The sequence below is a fragment of the Diplotaxodon limnothrissa genome, linkage group LG19 (assembly GCF_057381915.1).
Source record: "Diplotaxodon limnothrissa isolate DT_005_m linkage group LG19, D_limnothrissa_male_GT1.1, whole genome shotgun sequence".
NCBI classification, from domain to species: domain Eukaryota; kingdom Metazoa; phylum Chordata; class Actinopteri; order Cichliformes; family Cichlidae; genus Diplotaxodon; species Diplotaxodon limnothrissa.
Genome location: NC_140614.1, coordinates 23,827,842 through 23,849,939, shown reverse-complemented (window position 1 = coordinate 23,849,939; position 22,098 = coordinate 23,827,842). Strand labels below are relative to the sequence as shown.

The window sequence follows — 22,098 nt, the reverse complement described above, 5'->3', positions numbered from 1 at the left end:
GTTATTCCAGCACACTTGACGCTCGCTTCCAATACCCTGCAGGTTATTGATGGAAGGATAAGGAGTGCTTACATATTTAAGCGTTCCTATATATTCTAACATATTATTAAGCTGGAGATAGCATATATGCAACAGGTGCTCTGACTTGGACGACAAAAAAAAAACAAACAGCTTTTATCTGGTCATGCTTTTTAGGTTTAGCCTGCATCTGCATCTCATGGATCTAACTTGAGCCCACCCAGAGACCCGCCTCGTTCATTCAATTGGTCTGCCACGAACCTGTTTGGTGAAATCCGCCGTTTGTCAGTCAACACTACTGTATCCTCCTCCTCGCTTGGCATCATCCTGTTGTGTGCCCACCTAGTTCCAGCGACGAACGACCCGAAAGCTTTCTGCTTGAAGTGAATATATTTCTAGCAAAAGCCGCCGGCTCGGCACGCGTTTTTCAGATTTGTTTTCGGTCGTTGTCGTAGCATTTTATTTTATCGTCAAAATGAGCCAAGATGTAATAGGCTGCTGTGTAGTTATTGCTAGCTAGGCAGTCAAATTCCTTCAACCAGCAGCCTGCTGCTTCAATCACTGCGGGTTGACACATTTTAGCCGAGGCGCTGTTTAGTGAGCTAGCGGGCTAGCAGGGCAGCCTCCGTAGTCGTTACGTCTAATTTAGCCAGCGTTAGCTGATGTAGTTACTCGGAAAATAGGCGCAGTGCTGCGGTGTGGCTAGTGCAATATAGATTACCACTCTAATATTAGCCTGCTGACAAGGGGTCTTTACTTTTACAGACTAAACGGGCTTATCTAGCTTTGGGGAGAGTGCACAGATATCAGCTGTTACGGGTTCGGATGTGGCGACTCTGCGGTCTTAAACCACTTTTAGCGGATTGAGAAGATTAAATTAAAGAAGGTAGAATTGGATCTCCCAGTGACACACGAGGGGTTAATGATATAAACGGGTATTAAGTAGCTAATCTGTGGCAGCTGGAGTCATTTTAATATTAGCTGTATTAAGAGGCGTGCAGGCTGAGAGCATCTCGGGGAGGCCCCACCGTCTCCTGGCTCCCTCCTCCTTGTCCGAATCTCCCGTGATTTGCTGAGATCGCCCGGTTGAAGTCGCAGTTGCTCTCGGCCGGGGGGACAACTTGACAGCGAGGCCCCTTGGCTAGTCTCCCCCCCCCCACCCCACCCCCTCCCCCAGTCCTATCCATCCACTCGTCCGGTCCGACACTACTACTACCACCACCACCACCACCACCTCGCTAGAGACAGAAGCGAGGAAACCGGGGTTCGGGAGAAGCTGAAACCGTGGGCAAGTGTTCGTTAGGTCCCGCCTGAACCGGGCTGCCAAAAACCAGAGGGGATGACTCTGGAGTCCATGATGGCTTGCTGCCTGAGCGAAGAGGCGAAGGAGTCGAAACGAATCAATGCAGAAATTGACAAACAACTCCGCCGAGACAAGCGAGACTCCAGGAGAGAGCTGAAATTACTGCTGCTCGGTATGTAGCATGCTAAATCCCAAACGCCCTTTTTAATAGCCATGTTTGTGTCGTTTATGTGGACAGCCAACCTCCTTGGGCCTTCTTGGCGATGCTAGCAGATATGCTGCTAGTTAAGGTTGCTAGCTGGAAGCCTGGTGTGATTATGAGTAAACGTTATGGCATGATTTTCCGAAATGCAGAGCTTGTTTTTGCAACTTGCGTTGGATTTGGCTATCTGGCGTGTGCAGGTGTGAATCTGCATGGCATGCCTAACCAGCGGATCCGTCTCTTTATTCGTGTGTGTGTGTGTGTGTGTGTGTGGATTTTGCATTGGCGTGCAGACAACAGGCTCATTTGGCATCGAAGTTGCGAAGATGTCACCGTTTGCAGGCGACCACATGTTAAGTTATGACTGTCTGATTCATCTCCCAGCTGCAAAACCGCTACTGTCGTTTGTCAGCAGGCGCTGGTTAACTGTGAAGATGGCCACTTGATTTAATCGGGGGGAGGAGGGGGGCTTTGAGTTGATTTCAATAGGTTGCATAACATTTGTACAACTGGAAGACCTTTCAGATCCCTCAGCTAGACCTTGTATGGTGCCCACTCATTCATTGTTACATTTCTGTTATTATTTAATGAGTAACTAGTGTCACAAATCTACACTTGCAGAGGACAAGGATACTGAGGGGCTGGCCCCCTCATCCTGGAGTCTAGCTGAGTAGGTTAGCTATTTTTATAGCAAGTGTGTGGGCAGGTGGGAGCTGCTGTTGGATAAGTTGCTCTGTACTGCATTGATTCATAGTTCTGTGGACACAAAAGGGAACAGTGGACTGTGCTTTCTCGAATGTACTCGCTTACCTACCATATTATAACAGACTAACTTCTTGTCCATTATGTGACCCACCCCCTTCCCTCCATGGCTACTTGAACTAATGCTTGGTGTAAGAGCTTGGGGAGGGGGGTGATAAAAGAATCTCCCTTTTTAGGACAATTGGAATTATCTAGGTTGCATCCTTAGTTTCAAAACGTTTGCTCCCATTTCACGCTCACTAAAAGCAGCCCTGGTTATTTGACATGTGTGTCTCCTTTTTATTTCCCTGGTGAGTACCTCAACTAGGTAAAGTAGGCCATTGATGGGACATAGTTTGCCGTGTGTCGTACATCTTCATCTCTGCTGCACGTTCTTCTACCTGGCTGCCAAGGTGAGCAGGTGAGAAGGGGCGTTTGCTACTCATGCCTGGTGATGAGCTGGATTAATGGAGCTGATTCTAACAGCAGTCTTTTAAACAAACTTTTATGGGTGCATCAGTCTGAAGGACTGAAAGCAAGCGCAAATGGAAACCAGTCACGCTGTAAGTGGACTGTCCTGTGCAAGCTGAAGCTGTCAGTGGACGGCTGGATAAGGACGTGTAAGGCAGGATTAGTCCTGGTTTTAATAGGCTTGGTTAAACACATCTGCTGCTCAGACTTTTTAAGGTGTCACTGACTCCTATTATCCCCTGGCATAATTCTCAAGCCCACAACACTCCGTGCGATCTCGGCCTCTCCACACCTCAGTGGAGGATGGAGACGGTCTCCGTTTTTGAACATTTAACCATCGCATTTCAAAATGGCTGCATTTATTTATTTAATTTTTTTATTTTTATTTTTATAAGGCTCCTTACAGTCTGCACTCATTTACCAGCTTGTACATACTGATCGCAGGAACCTGCTGTGGCAAAGCCCAGCCTTGACCTTTGGGAACAGTCTGGGGAATTTTTGCCAAGAAACTGCACAGGAGAGGTGGAATGATATTGAGCACCATCTCACATGATTGAGAAGTTGTTGTTTTTTTCCTTTTTTTTTTTTTTTTTTTTTTTTCGTAATTGGCTACCCTGGATTTCAGCACGTACGGGATGTGTTCAACATGTCAGTTGATCTTCTACCCCACGGCTCAGTGTGCACAGCTTTAGCTTTAATATATAATGTGCAACTGCAGACTCCTGCAGCGTTACACATGAAATTAGTAGATATGCTTTATTAGGTAAAATATCACACAACCTTTTTGCTGATTTGAGCTTTAACATAATAGTGCAGCAGATTTCCTTGTGTATTTAAAAAATGAAGTGATTTTTGGCCCTACATTGACGGAAATATCAGGTCTGCAAGTTAAATGTAACTTTTGTGTGTGTAAATGGGGTCTAATTTACCCAGGCTTACTGTGCATTTTGTTTATCAAATGTCCAGTACAGTCAGGAAGATGCTTGAGACTTCTGTAAAACAAAGTAGCAGACTCTTTACCAGGAAAAAAAATGTTGATGAATTGTTCTTGCGTGCAAGAAAACTCCAGCTTACTGACAATGAAATGCAGCCTGACATAAGAAACGGCAAATACTTGGCAAATTACCGTCCTAAAGCCCAATCTTAAAATTGATTTTTGCCTGCCCAGAAGTCTAAGATGATTCCGTTACCAGTAAGGTCTTCCTTCCATCCTTCCATCAGTCCATTTTCTCCCACTTATCCAATTCAGAATCGCAGTTGGGCTGGAGCCTATCCCAGCTGTCATAGCGTGAGAGGCACCCCGGACAGGTCACCACTCTGTCAAAGGGCGAGGGACGAACGATTGCTCACATTCACACCTACAGCTAATTTAGTCTAATAATAACTGGCTAATCACCAGTTAACCCAGCCCCGTGCATGTCTGTGGAGTAACCAGGGAGAACATGCAAGAAGAACTCCACTCAGAAAGTCCCCAGCCTGGAATTGAACTCGGGACCTTCTTGCTGCGAGGCAACTGTGCTAACCGCTGTAGCAGCTTCTCATGTTTGTTGTAGATCTGGAACCACATAATGAAGATTGGTAAAGTCTTGTAATTGTTTTAACTCTAGATTGATGTTACTGTAACTGCATATTGCATTCCTGTAACAGCGTTGATTTTCCTCTCACTAATGACAGTCCACCCTCCTTCTGTGCCACTCGCTTACTGGCAGGATTTGCTACATGGCCAGCGTGTATGTGCCAGAACAGTTATGTGGCTTGGTTACATCTTGCACCCAACCCAAGCACAAAGTTTCCAGTCTAAGAATACAGGGAGGTTAAATGTTATCATTGTTAAACTGCTAACTCGGAGAATAACCGCTCTTCCAGGGCTGCAGCAGTACCACAGTGTGGCTGCTTGTTGCATAGTGCCATATCAGGCCATACTGACAGCTTCCTGCTCCACAGACCAATGGTTTGCCTCTACTTGGTCAAAACAAAGTGAACTAAGAGCTGTGGCTTTTGCTGCATCGGGTAAATAAACTGCTGGAGCAAGCAAACGGTCAGTAAAGTGAGCTGTTAGGTTAAACATTTTAAGGTTTCCTAAAGTGCTTTTCCAGGATTTTTTTCAGAGTTCAAACTCCCAGACAGGCTGTCAGTTGGCATTTGTGTATGTGCCTGATTACGGAAAAACATCCTTAAAAATAAATTAAGTCTGGCTGGGGCTAAAGTTAACTCTGACACCAAAAAGTTGTGGCCCTCTCTACGGCATATCATTCCAGGCATTGTTTAAGTCGTTTGCCAAGTACTCAGTGATTTCATTGTTCTTTCCTGTGTCAGCAGTACATCTTGTTATACCAGGTTAAGGCATCCTTTTTAGATGAGCAGTGTGATTGAACCAGGAAGGGGATCAAGGGTTAGGCTCACATTTATTGCTGACCTTACTTCTCCTGCCAAGCCATCTTATTTTGATCATATATGGCAATAGGGATTCCTAGATGGATGTGTGTGTGTGTGTGTGTGCGCGCGCGCACAGTTTTTCGGGGGGGCTTTAATGCCAGTGAATGTGAAGTTCTGCAGCTTTTCCTCAAATCCCCTTTATCATGGTCAGATCTAACGCTTTTTAAATATGAAGGTCGACGTAAGACGTGCTCTGCGTATCTGAGAGTTTCGAAAAATCTGTTTACCATATTTAGGCGATTAATTTTCCACAGAGATGTAAGATAAACTAATATGCACGATTAAAAACCCTTAAAATGCGACAATTGGTAATCTGTTCTCTCTGACAGTTCTTCATTTTATCTCATCGCCTGCAAGACTGACGCATCTACTTGCAAGAAAAAAGATCGAAAGCAAAAGCAGTTCTCACTAAACATCTTTAAGGCCTCGTACGTTCTGTGGGGAGACCCCAAACTGTACTTGACAAAACATTTTTTGTTATTTTCAGTGTTTTCCATCATATTTTTTGTGAATGTGTAAAGAAGACAGATATAAGGAGAAAGAGAAATCCACCCAGACGTCATTCCATTCATTTTTTTTTCTGTCTTGTTTATGTGATGTCTTTTAGAAAAGGTTCACAGCCAGGTCTCAGAAAACTGCAGTGGGATGAGTTGATGAGGCAGTATATGTCAGGCTACATGTTATGTTTTGTATAATTTTGCACCTTTCTGTCTCCTGCCTGGTTAGGATGCCCAGTTTAAATCTTTTACAGAGACGTACGTATGCACAAATTCACCATCGTCGAACTTGGATAGCGTCTCCTTTTACCGTTTTCTCAGCCAGCCTTGCACACGTTCCTTGTCTCGCTCTATGACACCGTGTCTTTTACACATTTTGCTCTCTAGCACGCAGATGAAAGTATACACACACACACGCGTTCTTAAAAGAGGGTCATGGCAGGTTCTCTAGAGATTTGAGGCTAGATGGAGGCTGTCCCACATACTGCTTGCTTCCCCCCACAGTCCCCAGACAGGACGGGTACGTAGCCTGCCTTTCTGTTCTCTGCCAGCATCTTCAGTCCTCTCTGTGGTGACAGAGTGGCATGTTCATTCCTGTTTACTCCCACCAGCTGCCGCGTACAGTAAAGCCCACACTTCTCCCTCATCGCAACGTTTCAACTTCTGTCACTTCAATTTTCTGTTTCGAGTTGGATTTGGAAGGCTGTGCCACGCTTACGCTGTGCATAAAGTGGATTTGTTAAATAATTGTAGCAAATAGCCGTGGCGTACGTTTACTGCCCATGTGTGGACAGAGTGATGTTCTCTCTCTGTGAAGAGATTCCCTAAAATAAGAACCACAGCTTAAGAAGCGATATCAATATCAAGGATTTGGCTGGTTTTAGTTGGAGCAGCTGAGCACACTGTGTGTTGTAGATTTAAAAAAAGGAAAAAAAATACTCCTGCAAAGTGTTGAATCTTTTGTCGAGCGAGGTTTCTTTTATTCTTTCTTTTTCCTGCCATTTTTGTTGCTCACCCACTCGCACTCTGCCACTCAACACTCATTGCATACACACTGGTAAACAGACAAGGCCATCCTAAGATGGTGAGATGAAGACGCGTGAGAGTGTGTGTATTATGTGCAGCGCTTGCTATAGCACGCATGTTCGATTTACAGCTCCGACACCCACGTACGCGGAGCACTCGGCAGATGCAGAGGCATCGGCTCAAAGCCGTAGAGTTATACCGAGATTCTGACGGAAGGAAGCACAATGAACACAGAGCAAGCGGCCATATATCTGACAGGGAGAAATGGCCCTCCTTGCTGTGTCCTTTTTTTGAAGTCTTTGCAGGGAAAGGGGGTAGAAATGGGACATCACAGTGGAGGTAACATCCATGCCTTGAGGTTGACCACAGGATCTGTGTGCGTGTGTGTGTGTGTGTGTGTGTGTGTGTGTGTGTGTGTGTCCACAGTTGGTTAGGCAGGTGGTGTGTGTGTTGCATAGCTGCAGGCTGCCTTGGCTCAGTCCCTTTCCTTTGTACGCCTGAAAGAGGCCAATTTCCAAGATGAATATGTGAAAGCTTAAGACCCTCGCTACATTTTTGCTTAGCCTTCTCATTTTTTAAAAGTTTTCCCAGGTGCTGACAAAAACGTATAATGCCTACATGATGCCAGTTTTGTCAGTATCTTAACCTTGACTGTGTTTATGCAGACGGTTTCTCCGTGCTGAGATTTGATTGCCACGTGCTGACTGAAAGGACCGTTGATAAACCCAGATAAACATGTGCTGTTCATAGCAATGGACAGTTATATTTTGGCGTGTGTGTTTTTGTAGCTTGCCATCACCAGTGTGTGAATGTGTGTGTGAATGGGTGGATGACTGGATATGTAAAGCGCTTTGGGGTCCTTAGGGACTAGTAAAGCGCTATATAAATACAGGCCATTTACCATTTTTGCATGCAAATTTACAGCAATGCCGATGACTTCCTGTTCATCGAAAGCAGCGACTCGTTTTGCATGGGGAGGTCAGGTTTAGCAGAAATGGGCACGCTTGTGAACAAGGCCCTGTGGCGGCTGCGTTTGAAGCAGGCTGGGAGATTTATAAGATGAGCAGACTGTGTAAACAAAGCAATGCCTTCGTGTAGGTGTGCGCGCACACGCCGGGGCTCAACCAAAACTGCTGCACCAAGACAGCAGTGTGTCAAGTCTATCAGGGGTTGTGTCACAAGCTGACATCAGTTGCGTTATGTAAAGGCTTATGAAAGCTATCCTGGCAATGGAATATACAGGTGTAGTGCTTGCTGCCTTTTTAGTTGATGGGGAGCTGTACTGCTTGCGTACTGTTATCATTTCAGCGCCTCTTTGTAATTTGGGTGTTGAGAGCAAGTTTTTGTTGTGTGCTTATTGTCATCGGGTTACCCTCGAGTGAGACTTTGTTTTTTTGGAACAAAGCTCATCGGTTCTGCGAAGAGAGTAGTGTTGGTGTGTGTGTGGGCTGTGTAGTGTACCTTGCACTGTTGCGCTGGGACACAATCACCACTCTTTCTTTTTCGCTCTCTCTCACAGTACCTAGAAGAGAGCTCAGTGTGTGTGTGTGCGCGCGCGCGTGTGTGCGCGTGAGCTATTAAAAGGTGACCTCCTTTTTCTAGGTCATTACCAAAAAAGAATGGATGGATTCTAGTTATGAATATCCAAAATTCTTGACAGAGAGGGATGAGAATGGCGAGGCATATTTCTTGCCTCAGGGAGGTTATGAGGGGAGCGAGGGGTGGGGGCGTGTTAGTGGGGAAGAGTTGGTGAGGGCATGGAAATGGCTGTGGCTGACACTAGTACAATTTTTGGGGAGGAAAAAGCGAGGACAGAGGCTTGTAGTGTGTTGTCTGGGGAAAAGAGGGACATGATAGTTAAGGGAACACAGCGGAGGGAGATCTTGTGATGGGGTCACGAGAAATAAATCAGACATTAGGCTGGAGAGTGATCTTCTTGCTCCTTCGGTGAGCCGGTCTGCAGTCATTGCCAATGCAGCCCTGTTGCAAAGAATACGCTCTCTGTGTTTGACTTCTTTTGTTAGGCCGACCAGCGTGTAGCTTTCACTGCAGTGCATTGATTCATCCAGGAGAAATGAAGATGGTGCTTTTTGCTTTTTTTTTTTCTTTTTTTTAAAAAAACACTGAACTATAAAGCCTGTCTAGTCTGTTATCCTAAATTGGGCATTTTGTTGGATGAAGGAGAGCCATTTTCCCCTTATGGATAAAGACTTTAGATATAAGAAATATATTTTTGAGATTAAGCTGTTTCTTCTCCATTGACAGGAAAGTGATTATCTCTCCCATTCCTTTCACTGTCCTAAGGTGTCAGAACCCCCTGACCTCAGACCATACCCCCTCTCCCGCCCATCCCAAATGTTCTGCTTAACCGAGGCCCTTCTTCTCTGCGGTGAACCAAAATATGAAGAGCACAGAGCGAGCCTGAGGGGCTCGCAGTTATATTTACTGTCTGCTACGAAAGAGAGGAGAGAGAAGGGGCGGATGGGAGGGGTTTAAAAAAGAAGAGGAAAAAAAGAAAACACAGGAACGCAAAAAGAGGGAGACAGAGGAGGGGTTGCTATGGTAACGGAAATATGGCTGCTCTTCAAAAACCTTGAATGTAGGTGGTGGTGAGATGAGTGTAGCCTATGTGTGTTGTTTTTTTTTGTTTGTTTTTTTCCCACGTCTTTCGTCTTTCCCTCTCAGTTCTGCAGATATCATTGATGTGCTGGATCCTGTTTGATATCACTGAGAACTCAAATGCCATCAGCCTGTTTGTTTTTAATATTTATTTATTTTCATGGCCTGAGGGTAAGGTTTTTAGGCAGTATGCAGACCTTAGAGGGCTATTGTGAAATGTAGGTTAGGCCTAACAGACCACCAATCGAGTGGGGGGGGTTTTTTTGTTTTTTTTTTTTAATTTAATTTTTTTCGGGATATAGAAAGGCTTAAAGTGTTGTTTTTGTTGTCTTTAACTGAAGGAAGAGTATGCGACTCTGACGGTGAAATCAGGGATGTTTTGGTATCAAAAGGTACATTTTATCTTGGCTGTTATGATGTTTGAAATATTGTAATAGTTTTACTTCCAAATATGGAATCAGGAGGGCAGGAAAGAATCACTGAGTGAGTTTCGCCCTTTGCCAAAAGATGACAGCAGGGGTCGTTGTCAGAGGCAGTTCACTGTTAGATGCTGGATATAGTAGGGCAAACTGTCTTAATTGTCTTCATTAAATTAGCTCATATTTCCTTCACTCATCCCTCCCCTTTTTTTTCCCCTAGAAATATTTTTTGAATTGTTTACTTGGCAAACTGTGGAGCAACTTCCTGACACTAGACAAAGAAGCTTTGACATATGTGCACCCCTAATGAGTTTAGTTAATCAGTTTGGAATGTCAGTCAAGGGATTTTATAACAAGTTGACTAAGGACTCGTATGAGCATCCCGTATTAATATAATTTTGAGAAAAACATTGTCTATCCTATTGATTACCTCGAATGTCAAGTAACTAAACAGAAAAACGGACTGCAGCATGTCTGAGTTCATGTTACAGGTTCGGCTCTGGGTCTTGGCAGAAATGAGGGGTCTGATTTTTCAATATGAAAATGGGACAGTTCAGTGGCATCGAATAGGACTGGGTAGTGATATAGATTAACACCTCAGTGACAACAGATGCGATTTTATTCACAATATATTTCCTCTTGTTGTTTTTTACTGTTAAAATCTTTGCGGCTTTCTGTGTGTAACACACTGGTAGTTCATTGCTGTGGCGGTGACACATGAAGAGCGAACCATAACATCTTGTCTTGTGGATTTGGTTTTTGTGGAGCCTTTTTTTTTTTTTTTTTTTTTTTTTTTTTTTCCCCCCTCCCCTGTTATTTCTCACTTCTTGTCTGCCACGTTTATATGAATGTAGACTAAGTAGTAGTGTATACTGTGATGAGTAATTTATAAGCTCTCGTACCCAGCAGCGAGCTCTAATGTGTCCTGGGTCTATCCCCAGGCCATTTCCTGATAGGACCTTACCTCACCTAAGGAAGTGCACATCAGGCATCCCCTTACCCGGCTCATTTCAATGTGGAGGATTAGCAGCTTTAATCTCGGCTCCTCCCGAACAATCAACCTCCTCAACATGTCTCAAAGGGAGAGCAGAGATACTCTTTGGAGGAAGCTGATTTCTGCCACTCGTATCTGCAAGCTGATAGTAATTGGTGAGGGTGGGAACATAGGTTGATCTGTAAATTGACAACTTCATGTCCATGCTCAGCTCTTTCTTCACCACAGTAGATCGGCACCACTTGCATATCATTGCTGATACTATAGCAATACATCAGTTAGTGTCCCGCTGCACAGTCCTCACTCTTACACACGGTCCTAAGTTACTTTAATTCTTCCACTTGGGTAAGAAATTCATCTCGAGTTTAGATTGGGTGGTCCACCCTTTTTCCAGCTGAGAAGCATGGCGTCAGCGGTAGAAGTACCAATGTGAACCAGACTCTTAGGACAGATGAACATGGAGGAATTGGTTGGTAACAACAAGCAAGTACCCATACTCCCACAGGACACCTTAAGGGACACAGTTGAATGTTTTCTCGAAGTCCACAGAAGACTTATCAACTTCCACTGCACAAATTTATTGGCAGAGCATTTGCATCGGCTCATTATCCTTAACTGCCATTGGCTATTTTCAAATAAATAGTTGACCTGTCAGTTCTGGATATCTTATGTTCAGGTATGATTGAATTTGTGTTCAGTCAGAGGTAGAGAACTAAAAGGAAAGCTAAGATTTTTGTTTCCTTGGCACATGTGAGACTTTCTCTTACTGTGCTCTTTACCAGTTTGGTGTTGCCATTTTTGGATTATACTAGAGTAGCTTTGCATGATCTAAAGTTCAAACTAATCCCAATTCATCTTTTACTTTGTCTTGATCGAGCCTCGGTCTGCTTACTGTTGCAATTTTGCTTTGATTGGGGACCCTCACGATAGGTGTGACCCACACTGTAACTATGATCCTGTGTCTTTGTGCTCAGGTACAGGAGAAAGTGGCAAGAGCACCTTCATCAAGCAGATGAGGATCATCCATGGAGCTGGATACTCTGATGAAGATAAAAGAGGCTTCATTCGACTTGTTTATCAAAACATCTTCACCTCCATGCAGTCCATGATCCGCGCCACTGAGAACCTCAAGATCCCCTACAAATATGAAGACAACCGGGTAAAGGCTATTGTGGTTTTCTCCTGTTAACTTTTATTATTTTAAAAGAGCTTCCATGCCTCTGTGCAATGAGGATTTTGTAAGATTCCCTAAGAAATCGACTAGTGCAGATTTATTTATATTGCTTTCTTTTATAGGGACGGGTCAGGAATGAAATTTATTAGTTCGTCAAAAGTGAAACTGAAGCAGTGTAGCCCTTTTTTTTTGGACGACATCCTCAGTGCAGATGCCATTTTCTTTCTTCTCAGAGTTTGACCAACTGTCTTTTTTAAAATCTTTCCAAGAAAGAACTTCTGGCACGCAAGAAGTGATGCATTTAGTTTGTCTAGCAGAAACATTATCTTTGGAAAAAGTAGAATAGGTGGGTGGTTGGGATCGGATGTTTGGTCTAAACAGACAGTGGAAAAAATCTGCTGTTTGCAGAAATATCAAAAGTCTACAGCTGAAAACTGAAATGACTGGATAATTCTTGTAGTTTTTAAAAAACATAGATCTATATTTCTGTTTGCTGTGTTGTGGCCATGTATGTCAGATCTTTTGTTACTTACTTCACCTTTTGTCTTCCCAGGCTAATGCTATGCTTGTGAAGGAGGTGGACATTGAGAAGCTCAATAGTTTTGAGCAACCATACATCACAGCTATTAAAACCCTGTGGGCTGATCCAGGAATCCAGGAGGCCTACGACCGTCGCAGAGAATACCAGCTCTCTGACTCCACAAAATAGTACGTCTTTTCACCTCGCTTTGCAGACGATGGTCATGGTATCTGTGTAATGTTTCAGAATGTTATTTATGAGCTGCATGTAATTTTTGTCTGTAATGCTGGTTTGGGAACATTTGTCACCTATTTAACCATTTTATTTTTGGCCTTGTGTAAGACCCATCTTGTTTGGTATCAGTTTTAAATTACTATAATTTAAGTGTAGTCGATGACTGATGTATTTTTATTTTTTTTTTTAATGAAAAATAAGTCTGTTCCCAAACCTGCATTAAAAATGTTGCATTGGTCTCATCTCATGTGAAAATGAAATGAGACCAACCAAGAAACGAGAAATATGATGCGGGGGTGCCTGTGCTTAATTAATGTGAGACTGAGCAGCTGCAATATAAAGAGCTGTTTCACTAAATTCAAGGTCATTGTTTCTCTCTGCGAAGCTAGGTTCAGCCTGACGTAAGTTTAAAAATATATATTTCATGATTTTGGGGGGGAACTGACACTGTGTGTAGCAGGGACACAGTTGTCTTCAGAGGTCAAGATGCTAATTTTCAGAGTAATTAAGGTGTGGTTGGATGTGTGGGGTTGGTGTCAGGTTCTGTGTGGGTTTCGGTGTATATGCTGGGCAGAGCAGCACATTAGCCTTTTGTCCACTGGAAAATTTGGCTGACAAATTACAAAAATCTCCTGTTTATTTGACAATCTCTCATGAAAATGGCACTATTTAGCTTTTAATTGATATTAGTGTAATTAGTTGTACGAGGAAAAAAAAGACTTGTTATTGGAGAGAGACTGATTTCACTGGCCCATCCAACTAAATAAGAATAAACACTGAAACCACTATGGAGCCCCTTATTTTACCCTGAGCTTGAGCTTCATGCAGTCATCAGTGAAAACACACTAAAGTAAGTCTTACAGTAGCTTCCAATTTCTGTGTCCAGATTGGCTAGAAACGGTGCCATTTGTCTTTAGAGAAAAGATGCACTGCTAGTAATTGTTTAAAAAAAAAAAAAAAAAAAAAAAAGAACTTGGTAAGGTGTACACCCTTTGTGTCACAATACATGACTCCAGGGTGCAAAGCCAAAGGCCATCGCTCACTCTTTAGTGCCCCCTGGTTGTGCTTGCTCTGTACTGCAGGTCAAGTTTGTGTGCATGCAGATGCGTTTGCAGTTTGACATCAAATATGTAAGGTTTGTATTTGTTTAAGCATGCGTATGACAGAATGAAATGCAAGTAAATCATTGAATGATGTCTTCAGTTCAGTGTTATCCACACTGTTCGTGTATATCTCCAGTTACCTTAGTGATATAGACCGTGTGACTGCGGAGGGTTATGTTCCCACCCAGCAAGATGTACTGAGGGTCCGTGTTCCCACCACGGGTATAATAGAGTACCCGTTTGACCTGGAGAACGTCATCTTCAGGTACTCCCTCAAGGCACCAGGACTGCAGCGTCACCATGACTAGAGGACACAAACCACTGATGACTGTCAGTGTAAAAGAAGTAGCTCAGAATCATTTATTTCCAAAAAAAAGATTAAAGTTGGGACAAACAATACTAACATGAGTAGATTGCTTTGTCCTATGAGGCTATCAGTGGTTTGTGTGTAGCATCGTCTTCTAGTTCTGGCCCCAAGGGGAAAGGAGAACCTAAGGCCAGACATGTTGCACTGAAGGGAGCAGCAACAAAGTACAGATAAAGAAGGATTAGGCAGAGATGTCAAAGATTCTCCAGGAATTTGTCATGAAATATTAGACAATTGGATGCACATTGAAAGGCAGAAGAATTTAACCTTTAAAGAAACAAAGGGGAATATGTTTCCCGTTGTCCTTGATGTCAGACTTGTCCAATCCTTGTTTATCTGATACAGGTGCTGCTGTTTCCGCTGCTAAAGTCACTGCTGCTGTCACCGATGCCACCTACACTGTCTGCACCACCATATTCCACAAATGTCTTGACCTCAGTGTCCATGGTCAGTTAAAGATAAACTGCTAATGTCAAAGCTCTGGGAATAGTGTTGGTGGAGCAGTGGCACTAACACCTTTTTGTTTCTGTGATGCGGCCTTTTCTGTGAGTCTTCTTCAACAGGACTGATCCACACTTTCCTGGAATGGCTGTGGTGTTGCGGTAATTGCCTGCCACGCTTTATATAACTGTTTTCCTGTCTCTCCCCTCCCTCCCTCTTCTTTTTTTTTTTTTTTTTTTTTTTATATTCCTTTTTCCTGACTGGCTCGTTTGTAGTTATCTTTCGGATCTGGATCGTATTTCAGATTCCAACTATCTTCCCACACAGCAGGATGTACTCAGGGTGCGCATCCCCACTACAGGAATCATAGAGTACCCCTTCGACTTGCAAAGCATCATTTTCAGGTAGAAAGACGGCTGTTTTGGCTGCGTCCATTCATGTTTTGTCGTGACGTCATTAACTCATTTGATGTTTTATTTTTATTTTTCTTCTCCCCCAAGTCCCAAATAAACCATCTATTTTTTTCCTCACAATGACTGAAAATAACTCAACACTTTTGATTTATCAATGCGGGTTCTTTGTCTGTATCCCATCCCATACTCTCTTCAATCATTAAAAAGTAGAAGTTGTCATCTTTTTACAGTCTCCCATAGTTACATACCTACCTGGCGCTATGAACAGCAGTCACATGCACACAAATCACAGTCCCCTAATGAAACAAAGTCCTACATTTTGGTGCCCGGTCTCTGTAAATGGGTCACCTCCTCTATTCCTCTTCCTCTCCGGCTGGCAGAAGAAACGAGGTCGTCCTCTCCGCGGTGGAGGAATGTTATTTCGGGCAGCAGGTCCTGCAGGGCCTATATTGGCCCTGGGTCTCTGTGGACCACTGTGGACTGGGCCACCACCAGGGGGCACCAGTGAGCTGTGACTTTAAGCTTATTTGTACGACTGCTCTGAAGGCAAGTACCTGTGCATCCAGAGGTGCTTGAAAATACTCTGATATAAATTGGAGAGATGCCATTTATCTGCTGTTTCATCAGGCAAATGTTCTTGACTTCAAAGATTTAATTAAATCAATTGTCACAAAGGGGCTTAATGAAACTGGGACCTACAGTCCCAGATGAGTGAAGGCTGACCTTGTCAAGGAGAAGCTCAAGAAACCTGAAACCACATGAGGACTCAGAGTATCTCTTAGGTTTAATCTTGACTCTAAATGCTATGCCTATGACTGGCTTCAGACTTTTTTTTTTTTTTTAATTTTGGCTTACCTACTGCCAGCACATGTGCTGAAATCAAACTGAAATGCAAATTTTTTTTTATTTTGTAAATTGCCTTCCATATCTTTGCTTCCAACACGCTCTCGGCTCTGCCTCCTGTCCTCTGTCACGCCCCCCTCCCCAGCTCTTGTTTTATCCTGTCTTATGTCTCTCTGGTGTCCTTTTTGTCTTTAACTGTGCTTCAAAGCATTTACAACTGTTATGTTCTACTCTATCGCACACACTGGGGAAGGGTGAGAAAGCTTTGTAGTAGTGAAAAATGTGTTATGAGCTTCTATTTTCAACATGACACACAAACAGAAGTACAGACTAATCTGTTATCAACTAAAACAGTTAACTGTTGCTAGGGCCATAAAGAGTTTCAGGTGAATATGCCACAATACGCTACTAACTATATGAGACTACTGAACAGTTAAAATTCACCTATGCACCCACCTGTGCATGTTAGTGGTCTATAATACCTGTTACATACTGGGTGGGGTTAGCAATACTGAGGAGGCAACAATTTCTTGTATGGACATAACTGGAATGACTGTTTTTGTAGTTTCTTTGGTTCATGTTTGTAACTTGGGCATTTAGCAAACAATAAAAGTAACACAACTTCCTAAGTTCCTTCCTGTTTCTATTGTCTGTCTTAAATGGAAAGCTTGCCTGGTGGCGTGCATGACTCACACACAACAAAAACACGTGCACGCTCCACATCTGTGTCTGTGTGTGGGTTTTGTTTTGTTTTTTTTTGTTTTTCCTGTATAGAGAGATCTGTACACTGATACACTTGAAAGTATTTCAAAGAAGATGTTGAATCCATCAGGGTTCTTGTTTCAGCAACTTTAAAATGAAGTTAATAGGACCAAATCTTTTAACAAATGGTCAGGACCCAGAATAAATGTTGGGCCTATTTCTGCTGTCTCTTAAAAATGACAGTGAAAATATGCTTTGATGGGTCCCTGGATGAAAGGCTGAATCTTTTATGTAGGTCATATGCAGAAAATGTTTAAGGGGGATGTACTCCAGTGAGAGAGTTCTTCTGTTACTCAAAATGGAATGAAACAGAAGTGTATCTTGTTGAAAAGGCCAGGTTAAGTTGTGTATTAGTAATTCATAGAATATGCAAGATTTACGCTTGTGTGAGTTCACTAAATGCGTCTTGATGGATTCAAAATCTTTGCAGAATCTGTAAGAATAAGCTTCTCAAGCCTTGCTAGAGTGCGAGGACTCTTGAGAGCTTAAACTTTTGTTTAACACTAAGCACTCTTTTAGTTCCATTAATCACTTACCATAAACTAGGCCACCCAAACTTGCATGCTAATTTATTTTTCCCCCCTTCTTTTTTTCACTTTTTATTCTCCTTCGCCTTCATCCTGCCATCAGGATGGTAGATGTAGGGGGCCAGAGGTCAGAGAGGAGGAAGTGGATTCACTGCTTTGAGAATGTCACTTCCATTATGTTTCTTGTGGCGCTGAGTGAGTATGATCAGGTCCTGGTGGAGTCAGACAATGAGGTAAGTGCGACAAATGGTTTGTATTTAGAGTATTCTGGATATTTTAGTCTGAAGATGACTTCAATATTGACGCCAAATTAACATTCTGTTTCTGCTCAACACTGTTCTCATCAGAACCGCATGGAAGAGAGTAAGGCTCTGTTCAGGACTATCATTACCTACCCCTGGTTTCAAAACTCCTCTGTCATCCTCTTCCTTAATAAGAAAGACCTGCTAGAGGAGAAGATCACCTACTCACACTTGGTGGACTACTTTCCCGAGTTTGATGGTGAGATCATCTACGTGTTTGTGTTGAGTGATTGACACATGCGTTTGGTTCCTGCTAGAAATCAGACTTGTCACAATATCATCGCTTTCGATTGATATTCAGATGAGGGATTTAAAGATGTGCACTGTGTTGGTTATTCTGTCAAAGACATGGATGATAGCAGTGTTAATAAAGTGATAAGCATCATATGTGCCAGTGTGATGTTAGTAAAACTGGGTTTGACTCAGCTGAGCTAATCCACAAATCAGTTTGAAGCAACTTTTCCTTAGTGTGGACCAAAGTTGTGAAGGTGACTTGAAGTACAATGCACACTCGCACATCCTCACCCATTTCTGCATTTTAGGTCCCCAGAGAGATGCACAGGCGGCGCGGGAGTTCATCCTCAAGATGTTTGTGGATTTAAACCCAGACAGCGACAAGATCATCTACTCTCACTTCACTTGTGCCACGGACACTGAGAACATCCGCTTTGTGTTTGCAGCTGTCAAAGACACCATCCTACAGCTCAATCTCAAAGAGTACAACCTGGTGTGAGGGCTCAAATGCGACGCACATCTCCTCCCCCACTGCACAAATGCACACCTCTTTGGGAATGTGCCGTCAGCTCCACATGCATTACACAGCACATCACTCCAGCTCACATACACAAACACACACAGCCGCAGATGTGCTCGCATGCACGCACACAATCCCTCCCCCAACAGAACCGTTTTTTTTGTTTGTTTTTTTTCTCCCCCTTTCTCCCAGTACAGTGAACCCACAGATCCTCCCACCTGCAGACGTTGCCCCTCTTCTTTCACCAAAGCCTCTTCCTCCTCCTCTCGGCAGCTTGCTGTGTTAGTCTTCAGTCCTCCCAAAGCTGCTCTGTGTGTGTGGGTGTGGATTTGGCCCCGGCTGCTGGCTCTGGCACACAAACCTTTCACACGAGCTATACAGTGACTGGAGGGGATTTTGGTGTGAGTGCGTGTGTGTGTGTTTGTGTATTGGGGGCATCATTGATTAGAGAGGATCTGTGTTTCGGTGAATAGCGGCATCATACCCCCTGGCCCTTCGGAGTTTACCTTCAGCAGTGCGAGAGCAGATCCTCCGTCGTCTCCTTTCCACGCTCCTGCCAGTGTGGAATTAACAGAGTTCCATATTTTCTGACACAATCCGAGGACCTGAGAGATACTTCAGAGCGACTCGGTGGGGGACGGGACTGAGGATTCTGTCTCCATCTTGCGTCTATGAATGTACCCACCAGTGTGAGCATCGCAATCACAAAAAATAGAAAAAAATATATATTATGAAGTAAATGCATATGTAAACACTTAAAACATGAAGGAGGGAGGGGAGCAGGAGATGGCTAATCAAAATCTGTTAATTGCTGAGATTTGTAAAAAAACAAACAAACACTTTTTAATGTATTTAACAAGTATGATTAAATGGAGTGGTTGTAAGAAAATTTTGCAAGGCGACAAAAATTTAAAGAAGCAACCAGAAATTTACATGACAATAGGTATCCTTTTAAGATCTTTTTCTTTTTTATGTTTAAGTTGATCACATGCTTCCCTCCTCCAGATGTTATCTATATGGATTCACAGGAACAATCTTCCAAAGTATCATCAGTGAATCTGGCTCCACTATTACCCACCCAATGCCCCATTATGAGACACTAAGTAGCGGGTGAGAGGACAGCTGCTTTCAATGAGGCTCTGCTCTGATTGGTGGAAGCGGAGGGGAGCTGATGTCATCAGTGTTCAGAGCACATCTGCAGCTCGGGCTGCGAGTAGCTTAATTCCACAAAAACAAAAAAAGCTGCAGTGCCCGCACTCTAAGGCACGAGTAGAATCCATGCGGTAACATCTGATGACATCACTCAGCCGTCCAATCAGACACACTTCCTATAATGGGAGGTGCTTCTGTTTACTTTCCTTAATTTGTTTTTTTTAAACTGTATAGTCACTTTGTTTATAAAAAGAAAAAAAAAAGATTGCTTAATGTTGAGTGATTTAGAGGAAGGGGTGGTTATGAACCTTTCACAGAAAACACACTAAAGTCTGCAAATGTTTGTGTATATCTGTTTGTAAATACATATACACAAAACACTCCTGTACAGAAACGCTCTGTGGTACACCATCTTTGGCAAAAAAAAAACAAACGTACAAAAAAAGTATTCACATACATATTTTTCTTTTGTGTTTTTCCTATGAATTTATGGTAGTATTGATACTGTGATTATGGATTTTTGTTCACTTGATTAATAGGACTACACGCAGCTGATTGGTGTTTAGGAAACAAGCGGCAAGGGCGCAAGAAAGGGGGATTTACTCCCAACCAGCCTCAGAACACCTCACTACTCCATTAGCTCTGTCTCTAGAGTTATTCTAACTAGGGCTGGTTTAAAAAAGAATCTTCACAGTATGGGGACAAGATAATTTTAAAAGTAATTAAAGATTTTTTTTTTTTTAATTTATATAATTTATGGACCAGGTTTGAAGGTGTTGATAATTTGACTGCTTTCGATTTTGTTGAGTTTGTTTTTCCTCTCCGCCTAACTTGAGTCTGAACTGCTGTAAAAATGAATGTCTGGTAGTGTAAGGATCTTATTTCTGCTTTCTCTTTCTTATTGAGACCTTTCCAGTTGTACTTGCGATGACATCTCCATTCATGATGAACCTGTTTTTCTTTAGGAGCCCTCACATTTTCATTTTTTATTTTAAGAAATTCATATTTTTCTGTTTATAGATGCAGTGCTGTAATGAATACCTAAGAAAATGTACAGTGTGAACATAGTTGGATTTTTTTTTCTTCTTTTTTTTGCGGGGGGCGGGACGGGTCTGGCTCGTGAGTAGTGCCAGTGAAGTATGGATATACTTCCTTTTTTTTTTTTTTCTCTCTCTCCTTCCAGTGTCTTTGACCTTTTCTACAGGTGACTTACCCTTCATCCTCATTAAGGGCTATCACAGTGCATAAGGCATCAGACAGTGGGGAGTGGAGTACAGGACCACAGTGAACCAAGTCATCCAATACTAATGTGTTTATAAATGGAGATTACTTGCAGTATGTGCTTTAAGAAGTATAGGCAGGGTGTTTGTGTGTGTAGAGAGTTTACCACCACTAAGCAGTTTTCTTAATGCATTTAAGTATCGGGCCCTACGGCCAACCTGATCTTCACTACGTTTTGTTTGCATTGGTATCACAGAGTTACCTGTGACACCCTGTGCAGTATAGAAACACTTATCAGTAAAGACACTACTACCAGGACAAGTATTGTGTGTTTTCCAGAGTATTTGAGCTATAGATGATAGCCAGGAATTTATTTTTAATTTTTTTTGTGTGTGTGTGTGTGTGTGTGTGTGTGTGTGTGTGTGCGCATATTTTCACCTGTCCACATTTAGACGTTGATTTTCTAGGCAGCCATTACTGTCAGCTGAAGCCAGTAGAGGGGTCTGATTTGCTCCAAATTCGGCCTTTCTTTGCGTAGAAGTTGTTGTTGTTGTCGTGTGATAGCTACCTCTTAAATCATGGACTTGGGCACATAAACTTGGGCAACTTTTCCGCATTGTCAGACTCTGCTGCGTTATCATGTAATTACATAGACAACACTAAATATTCCCTGAGAAGTGGGAACTTTTTTTCTAAAGCCCCTTAACATTTAAGTTTCTTGAAATCCTCATCCACTATCCAAGAGCAGAGGTCTGTGGAAATTTACAGTTTCTCTGAAGTGACTTGTTTGTTTTCTTTTTCTTTTTTCTTTTAAATGAGCGGAAACCAAAGGCTACACAAGTCAGTAGTTCAACTTAAAATGTAGGTATGCTTCAAAAGTGCTAAGTGGTGAAATAATGTCTGAACATTAATGTATACATATATATTTAAAGAAAAAACAACACCAGTGTGGTTCTTAATGGCCATTTCTGTCTGCTGAAAATGACCCTGCTTTTGTGGTGACAGCCAACTATTTGGTCTGCTGTCTTAAGGAGGAAATGAAGTGGGATGACTAAATCTGTATAAATCCCCAAGTATTTATCAGTAGTTGTGTTATTATTTACTGTGTGTGGAGTGCAGCTCGCTTTATTGGTGACGAACCATTTCGAACTTGACTCTTCAACTCTGGCACATGGTGAAGGGCCACGTGGCTGTCGGTGTGGGTTTGTTAGCAGGCCAGCGTTGCACAGCATGTTATTTTTGTGACACATTTTTGTCTCAACATATGAGCGGGAAAGGGGGAGGGCAGTTGTTATGATAAATAATTATCCTGTCTTTAGCATTAACTTGTTAAAACAAAAAAAAAAGACTGTTTTCACTACAACATTTATTTATTGCCTTTCATTGCCTTGACTAACAAGAGATGGTAAACCTGGCCCTGTGCGGTTTTCCTTTTGCCACGTTTGGGCGATCAGGGTTGTGTGGCGCCCCCTTCCCATGGGCTCGTTGTTGGACTAAGGGGCATCAAACGTATCTTTTGGACATCAGTGTAAAGTTGGTGCATACTCAAATATTTCCCC

General features: G+C 42.8%; 1 protein-coding gene across 3 annotated transcripts; it reads left to right on the top strand.

Moving 5' to 3' along the window:
- Positions 1–328: 328 nt before the first annotated feature.
- Positions 329–20,380, top strand: gna11b (guanine nucleotide binding protein (G protein), alpha 11b (Gq class)). 3 transcript variants are annotated; one of them, XM_085342935.1, is made up of 8 exons: positions 329–1,493; positions 11,701–11,885; positions 12,454–12,608; positions 13,894–14,022; positions 14,841–14,969; positions 17,214–17,343; positions 17,458–17,611; positions 17,955–20,380. In XM_085342935.1, the coding sequence occupies exons 1-8, from the start codon at positions 1,358–1,360 to the stop codon at positions 18,143–18,145; spliced, it is 1,209 nt and encodes a 402-aa protein (XP_085199061.1). In that variant the 5' UTR covers positions 329–1,357; the 3' UTR covers positions 18,146–20,380. The 3 variants fall into 3 exon arrangements, with proteins under 3 accessions (XP_085199061.1, XP_085199059.1, XP_085199060.1); XM_085342933.1 differs by lacking the exon at positions 13,894–14,022; XM_085342934.1 differs by lacking the exon at positions 14,841–14,969.
- Positions 20,381–22,098: the final 1,718 nt, after the last annotated feature.

Excerpts from the sequence above, each read along its gene's own strand:
- gna11b (XM_085342935.1), top strand. The coding sequence starts at position 1,358 with ATGACTCTGGAGTCCATGATGGCTTGCTGCCTGAGCGAAGAGGCGAAG. Across the intron at positions 1,494-11,700 it reads GCTGAAATTACTGCTGCTCG|GTACAGGAGAAAGTGGCAAG; the intron begins GTATGTAGCATG and ends CTTTGTGCTCAG. Across the intron at positions 14,970-17,213 it reads TTGCAAAGCATCATTTTCAG|GATGGTAGATGTAGGGGGCC; the intron begins GTAGAAAGACGG and ends TCCTGCCATCAG.